Source organism: Oryzias melastigma, linkage group LG16, assembly GCF_002922805.2.
Source record: "Oryzias melastigma strain HK-1 linkage group LG16, ASM292280v2, whole genome shotgun sequence".
Lineage (NCBI taxonomy): Eukaryota > Metazoa > Chordata > Actinopteri > Beloniformes > Adrianichthyidae > Oryzias > Oryzias melastigma.
In genome coordinates this window covers 2587056-2595427 of record NC_050527.1, presented here as the reverse complement: position 1 = coordinate 2595427, position 8372 = coordinate 2587056, and the positions used below count along the sequence as shown (strand labels likewise).

Below are 8372 nucleotides of genomic sequence, written 5' to 3'. Positions count from 1 at the left end.
AACGCCTGAGGTGGAATACTGCTGTCAGTTCATGCACACAGCCTCTGCTTTTTAAACGATCCCCTGTTACATAACGATTCGCTGCAAATTCAAAGGAACCCAGCTCGGTGCGCTCCGGTGCGCGCTCGTGCGTCCAGGTGCTCAGCTCTGATCTGCAGCTCTCTGCTGATGGCCCAAAAACAACACCGGGGCATCTTAATGAAGACAAAAGACCGGTTCTTGTATATATGTTTTATGTAAGTAATAAAATATTACTATAACATAAATATAAATGTGACTTTGCAGTCTACATTTAGCAATCAACATACAAACAATGTAGTAAACAAAAAAGGAAAGAAAAAACATGAAATCCACTGCAACATAACCATTGACAGAGCTAAACAAAAAGCTCCAAACACTTTTAGGAAATAAATATATATATATATTTATAAATGGTCAGATTCATAAACGAAATCATATTAAAATATCTTCTTGGAATTAGTAAGTGTACAAAACTGCCCGAAAAGAAACAAAAACAAAACAATATCTCAGAACAAATACAAGTGTACATATTAGACATATTTACAGACTGGAAATAATCCTGGCAACATTTTTCTCTAAAATCTTTTTTTTAGTATTTTTTTAAATTATTATTATTTTTATTGGAAAAGTTTCCCTCATGTTTTGAATAGCACTGTTGTAGGCTTTTATACTGGTCCAACACTGAGAAATGACACGAGATTTTCAGATTTCCCCTACAGATTGAAACATAAAAAATAACCATAATAATAATAATAATAATAATAAATATTTCTAAAGCAAATCCCTTCATCCATCACCCTCGACCAACTATTGTTTTTGTGACTCCAGCGGTTTGATATAATACAGTGAATCCATGTAACAAAGGAAACCGTGGATTTGTTGATGAAAAAAAAAGAAAGAAAAAGCACAGAATTACGCAAATCGTGTACAGGCGTAACATGCCGACACGGGGCACATAGTTACCTGAGTAATTATTGTTTTTCATTAGACCAATCTTTCTTGAAATGTTAGGATTAACAGGCAGGTAACAGTGAGCTGACCGCCTGCATGGAAACATTTTGCGCGTTTGTGTCCAAACCTAATCAGCTCCACTCACAATTTTACTAACAAAAACTGTAATAATAATAGCAATAATTAAAAAAAATCAAAAATATAAGTGCTCCATGCAAAGAAACAAACTGACAACAATCAAAGCCCATCAAAGAAAAAAATGCATGTTCAGAATTGCTCTTCTGCAAATTTCGTCATAATCAGCTGCAACGCCAGGAATATTTTTAAGGCATGCAGCCAAAACTCTCACGCCCTGCTGCAACGGGACATGTTTTGATCACTTCCTTACCGTCCAATCTTTGCGTAAACATAAAAAAATTAAAAATGAGAGGCTGCTCTGATGAGTTACAGTACCTGCGGAGGATTAAACCAAATCAAAGACACTTGGCGGAAAGACGCACTGAAGTTAAAGGATTTCCAAAATCAAAACGACAACAATTATAGAACAAAGAAAGTATACACTCATTTTCAGAAATCTGGTTAATCAGTTTAAGCCAAAAACAAATGTTTTTTTTATTTTTTGTATTTATCTCCAGTGTGTTTTAAGGCTGTCACCTCTTTCTGGTGAGCGCCAACAGTTCATGGTACATCAGCAGGACCTGGGCTCAGGTGCCACTTTTCAGAAAACTGTCCCACATTTGGAATTCTCAATGCTCGGCTCATCCATATACTTTTGGCATATAAAGATCTTTGCTTCACTTCAAATGCGCACAGAATTCTTTTTTTTAATTTTTATTTTTTTTATTTTTTGTATTTTAACCTGTTTCTTTCTGTCATCTATGTGTGGGACATAACGATATCCAAAGACTAAAAGGCAAAACTGATTCGTTAAACTTTCCCACGACTCTTTTCTCTCAGGACAACTGAAGCAAAACTCAAATACTGTAAACTCCACAGTTCCCCTTTTCTACCCCACCCCGCAGAAATAATAAGGATTGTTCATGAAAACAGTCACTGCACCGGACTCTGTAGTGAGCGGTGTAGAGGAGGGGTCTCTGCTTGGGAATATACGTCCTCCATGTTCGGATGAGGGACCCCCACTGGTGTCATTCTTTTCTCTTTTTGTCTTCTGTTGCAAAACCAAACGCGGACTACCTCTTTTTCCAGCTGCAGAGTGCCGGCTAAAGTGCTGATTTCATGAGCAGATGGCTTTGGGCATTTTAAGAAATGGTTTTCCAGCGCCCCTTTCACCCCCACCTCAATGGAGGTCCTCTTCTTTCGTTTCCTGCCCTGCGCAGCAATCTTGTCCAAATTGGTGGGGCTGCCCGTGTTCGAGTCTGTCTCCTCCAGCCACTTGTTAAGGAGCGGCTTAAGTTTGCACATGTTCTTGAAGCTGAGCTGCAGCGCCTCAAACCTGCAGATTGTGGTCTGAGAAAAGACGTTTCCATACAGGGTGCCTAAGGCCAAGCCCACGTCCGCCTGCGTAAAGCCCAGTTTGATCCGCCGCTGCTTGAACTGCTTCGCGAACTGCTCCAGGTCGTCGGAGCTGGGCGCGTCCTCGTCCGAGTGGTCCTGGTGGTGGCTGAACGCCTGCTGCGGCGACTCCATCTGGTTGTCGTGGCTGCCCGTGTCGTCGTGCAGCGGGTCCCGCATGCCGTGGTGGAGGGCGCCGGGCTGGGGACTCAGCATCGCGTTGAGGTTTGTGTATCCAGGCTGGGAGTACACCAGCGACTGGTGACCGTTGGATGCGGGGGACAGCGGGGAGAGGTGGTGCGTCGTGGAGGGCGCCCAGGAGCCATGGTGCGCGCTCTGCGTCTGCTGGTGCACCAGGTGAGATCTGTGGTGGAAGCCGCTGCTCAGGTCCTCCCTGCTCGCCTGCACGCTGGCTTTGTGCTCCTGCTGCCCGATGTGGGTACCGCTGGACCAGTCGGTGTTGGAGGTGGGCAGCCACTGGTGGTGCGTCAGGCTCATCGGGTGTCCCGTGTTAGTCGCCGCGAGCCCCTGCAAGTACTCGTGGTGCATCATTTTCTGCACTTCTCTGTAAGTCGTCCCCTGGTGCATCCTGTCCGAATCCGGATGCATGAGCGGGTTGGACGGCAAGGAGTTATTCCTCGGAATATACTGAGCTGTTGTCGCCATGGCTCCAACTTGGAAAACTGACGAGCACTTCGGAGGTCTCCAAGCTTTAGAGCCAAAACGCAACAACCTGCTCTGGGAGGTCTTGGGGAAGAGCTAAGACACGCCTCCCCTCCGCTTGTATTGGCTCCTCTCCGAATCAAACCCACTGGGACATATTCAATAGGCGCACGGTTCCAGCGCGCGCTGGAGCGCCTTTTACGCGCAGGATGGACCGAGGTCCGAACTCAGATATGTTATAGAAAAACACATGTTCTATTTATATATATATATATAAATACAAAAAACTCGGAGTTTATGGCAGAGCTCTTCTCATTCGGTGAATCCTGTCAATGAGTTAGATTTTTTTTCTGCAGCAGGTGAGCAGCGGGGCTTGATTAGGCTTCCCCGGGCTTGGATTGGTTGTTTTGCAAATAACCACGTGGGGGAGTACGGGGATCTGTTTGAAGCCGACACACACACACACGCATATATGCACGCACCTACACACACACTACAATTACGCACACTCCTGCACCTTTCTAATAGGTCACTGATGATTATAGCGCTCCTCATCTTAAATAGATTATAAGGCCCGATGCTCTGCAGCCTCCCACGCCGCAAGAGGAGGTAAAAAAAAAGCTGTTGTGTCTTTAGAAAGAGTGACAATCTCCCCATTGATTTATATTTAACACAGCAAGATTTTCGTGATTTATGAAGTTTCCTTTTATAAATCTTTGCCAGGTGATGCATCACTTTTTAACAACACCCTGGTAAGAGTTCAACTAAATTTCAAGTCTAATAATTACAATTTACGAAGTGAGGCTGCCCTCTTTATGTTACAATAGTGGCAGATCATCTCAACTTAGGACATTTTTGTTATAAAAGAAGGGCTTTATCATTAAATCATTTACCCCTAGAAGCATTTTTATCAAGCAGCAACTTGAAGAGAGAAACTCTTGTGTTTCCTCTTCCCAGCTCCTTCCTCGCTACCTCTTCCCGGTTGATCTGATTATTTTTCCCTTCACGTTTTGTCCCAATAGCAAATTACCAATTCTATGAATTGCAAAGCAGCCTCAGAGACGCTAAGGGGTAGTGGGAGGAGGTGGTGGTGGGGTAGGGGGGGGGGTGCCAAGATTGAAAGGGATCTTTGCAAACACAATCACGTTCTTAAATGGAAATGCGGGGCTTTAAACAAATCTTACATCTCTCCCGTTCCATTCGCCTAAAACTCTACAATCAGGCGCACGTTCCGCTCCTTCTAAAACAGCAGCTTTCTTTCTTTCTTTCTTTCTTTTTTTTTGGTGGTGGTGGGGGGAAACCTTTTCTAGGCGCAACAGTCCCGTTTTTAATCATTTACCTGAAAGCAACGTTTCGCCTGTTTTATCTCTGCAGCCTGCTTGTTTGCTGCTCTTTCTATTTCCAGGAGTACTCGACTCTGTTCATTCTAATCCGGGACTACTTGACTAAAAGGTGAGTTTCCTCCTTTCTGCTGCGCTGCGTCCTTGCTGTACTCTTCACAATACCTTACCGCGCGCGCGTCTCCCCGTCTGTGTGGGTGTGTGTGTGTGGGGGTGGGTGTGTGTCTGCGCACGTTTGTGTGTGTGTGTTTGTGTGTGCAATGCCGCCTGGGTCACAGGTGCTCGTCATCATCTCTTGAAAGGCGTGGTTTTTGTCCACGCGCCCTCTATTTATTCGGGATGAGTGGGAGACGGTCTGCGCGGTTTTTACGCGCGTGTCATTTTCAAGCAATTCATCAGGAACAAAGTCCGACTTTAAGATGTATTGCGCAATTTGTACTGGCGATGTGCATATTAATCTTTTCAAGAAAAACACGCTGCATGATTAATAAGTTTCTCAAAGGCGTCAGGAAACGATCAGAGTGCGATTTTTATCGGAAATAGATGGATTAAAAAGAAATAAAAGACTAGTTAGTGCAATTTTAAGGTAAAACGTAAACATATGAAAATTAAAAGTACAGAAAGTTTTATGATGTATGTAAAATAAATAACAAAAGTGAAAGTTCTGTCCTCCTCCTGGTTGTGCGTAAACCCACGAGAGACCCCAGCAGCTGCGTGTCACTGCTTTAAGGGATCAGAGCTCCACGCAGCTCCCAGTTAATGAAGATGCGTTTGCCAGCTAGTCATTCTTGTCAGCCAGTCTATAAAAAGCAACGGTTTGTGCCACACAGACCCCGTCTTGTGCTTTTGCCATCCCAGAGACGAGCTTCTCGAAAGGAAAAGGTCCAGATGCTTTGGGCCTTTTGTAAAGAACGTGGCCTTGTGCGCGCCGAGGTGCATTTTTGCCAGGACGCACTGGGTTTCCATGGTGCGCTCGATGAAAGGAATCACAGAACTCGGTGGCGACTGGCAAGGAGCACAGGAAAAGAGGCTGGAAATGAGCACGATATGATGGGTTAAAAAAACGGAGTGAATGAAATGACGACGCACGCGGAACCGCAGAGTTGAGGAAGTTGGATGACCTCCTCTTCCAGAAATAAATCCTCATGATGTTATAGTTTTGGTGTAATTGCCCACTTTTAGGGACATATCTTCAAGAATTGACAAATTAAAACTTTTACTTTGAAATAAAAAAGTAAGAAAAACGTGCAGAAAAGACGCGCTTTATTTGATTTTCCAAATTGTGTAATAAATACATTTTATTTTATTAGAAAAATCTTAATAAATTGGTCAATTTTGTACACAATAATGTCTTATCATAAGACAGTCGTTCATATTGCTCTTTTGGGCTCCACTTAATATGCAGCCAATCAGCCAATCGGACATCAACCCGCTAGTTATCCAAGCTGCTCACATTTCACCTCACAGTTAGGATGTGCCAAGAAAATTTTTTAATAAAAACAATTTTGGTTAAATAAGGAGCCACAAATAGTTACACATCTTTTGTAAATATGTTAATAAATAAATAAAATAAAAATGTATTTCCTAAAATCCTGATTTAGACTTTTACAGTGATGGTGAAACTTTTGAGCAACACATTTTACGCATAAACATTTCAAAATAAAGTTCAGACCGTTTTGTTTTCACAAGTTTACTCTAAAATAAAGATCTCCAATCAGCCTCTGCCTTATATTAGATGTTTAAAACATTTTTTTTCCTATTCCAGAGGGAACATTTCGACACACCACAGGAGTGTATTTTGATTTTAAAATTCATGTGATGTGCCTTCCAACGACCGCGGGTGGAATAACATCCAGCATCTCACTCAATCCAATAATTGTATTTCATTTCCACTTTTTTAATGATAGGCATGCTTAATGGGAATTAAATATGCAATCGCACAAAAAAACCCTCTCAGTTTACCCGTGTATTTGTGAAGACCAAATCGTCCCGTGTTTTTCAGGTAACTTTCTTTCCCTCTTTCTTTTTCGGTTAATGAACTCGGGCTATTCTGCCAGCATCCCCCCTGAGAATGGAGAGGAGAGGGAGGAGGGGGCTTCTCTTGTGGTAAAAGGTGCGAGTTTCTTCCTCTATCTCTCGGCTAATTAGGCGGGGTCTGAACACTTCGGAATGAATATTCATGAACGGTACCGGCGAGCAATTAGTAGAGGAGAGAGTTCCCAACTTCAATCCCCAAACAAGGCGGCTCACAGAGGAACGGGGTGGTGGTTCCCCCCTGCTCCATGTGTCTCTGCCTCAGCTCTTTGAGGCCCCTCACTTCCCTACTTCCAGTGCTTATCTCCTGCTCCTCTTTTTCAAAGCATCCAAAAGTGATTTGACCTCCTCTCACAAAACCTCCATGCTGGGAATAACTGCTAATCTAATTAGATTTGTCAATAACTTCTGAGCAGAAATAGTCAAGAAAACTTTACAAAACAAAATTGAAAACTCTGAAATGGGATGCATCCCAGCATGTAAGACGTATCATCCAGCAATTCGCACTTTCAAAACATCCCACCGCACAATTCCAAATCCTTAGAATTACTAATAGACTGTGGTGGCATCTGAACCTACCGCCTAAAGCCTCTGTCTACCTGTCTTGGGGTTTGTGTGTCATGCCAGTGTAAGCCTCAGCCTGTGTGCCTGGTTGGCTGTCTGTCCGCCCGTTGAGGATCCACAATCCTCTACTTTGAATTCAAGGTGATTCTTATCCCCGACCCCCTCCTGGCCCGGCGCGTTTGCCTCTTGCTTCCATAAAGACGTGTTTATGTATGTATGTATGTGCAGAGGGGAACACGAGGAGGTTTTTCAAGGGTTGGGGAGGGGGGAGATAAGCAGAGGAATTTGAAGCCAGTGAATATGGATGGGGTCCCTGCTTTCAGGGAGCACCGCTGATAGAGAGGCAAACAGCTCCTGGCCAAGAGAAGGAAGACAGGGGTGGGAGGTGGAGAGGGGAGGCTGATGCATGCACTGGCATACATTTGAGGCCCAAGTCCATAACATCTGCCTGTCATTCACTCAGCATAGCTGTCATTATTTCTTTATTGGGTGTCTCAACATAGTAAATTGTGATGACGAGGTTCCGTCGTTGTTGCAGGAAGAGGCGACTAGGAGTTCAGGGGGAGTTTTTTGTTGTTTTTTGGAACTAAAGTGATATTTTTGAGTGTTGGAACATTAATAATATTCTATTTTCCCAATAAGCTTTCAGCTTCCACAACTTCCCTCTCATCACTCCTCCTCTTTTTGCCCTCTTTTTCCCCCAACAGAGCGCCGCAGTGTTGACCGGCTTGCCAACACGAAGGCCGTGACCCCAAACGGACACAACTGGAGCGAATCAACATGTCTCACACATATTGTTGCAAATGTAAAGTATGACATTCCCCTGTCTTCATTAAAGCATTTAGATTTTCTTAATTACGTGCATGTGTGAGCAAGTTTGTGTAAATTTGAAGGGGGCCTCTGGTCACACGCAAGATGGCGAGGGAAACAATCTCAAACCAGAAGCGGAAATTTCCCAACTTTAGCCGGTTTTGTAAGCGGAAATTTCCTGAATTTTAGGAAACCCTTTCAAAAATGATATTTAAACTTTTCCGAACTATCCTTTTAAAATTATGTGGATAAACCGTAAATGTCCAACAGTTTAGTGTGTAAGATGAGCTTAAATGGGAAAGAGAATGTTAATCGTTTTGTTTCTTTCAAGTCAATATTAAAAAGTTTTCAAATTTGTTTAATTACACATTTACCTCGGAGAAAAAGCTGGAAAAATGCTGCTTTTTCTGTGTGACAAGTGCCGGAGAGAAAAAAAAGGTATAAAAACTTGAAATAAAGGTCGAAAGCTAAGAACGG

At 43.3% G+C, this 8372-nt stretch overlaps 1 protein-coding gene across 1 annotated transcript; it reads right to left on the bottom strand.

Annotated features, from left to right (window-relative positions):
* Nucleotides 1–216: 216 nt before the first annotated feature.
* pou3f1 (POU class 3 homeobox 1) lies at nt 217–3775 on the bottom strand. The gene has a single exon (XM_024267206.2). It carries the CDS (start codon nt 3148–3150, stop codon nt 2023–2025), a length of 1128 nt encoding a protein of 375 aa, XP_024122974.1. The 5' UTR covers nt 3151–3775; the 3' UTR covers nt 217–2022.
* Between the last annotated feature and the right edge of the window lie 4597 nt (nt 3776–8372).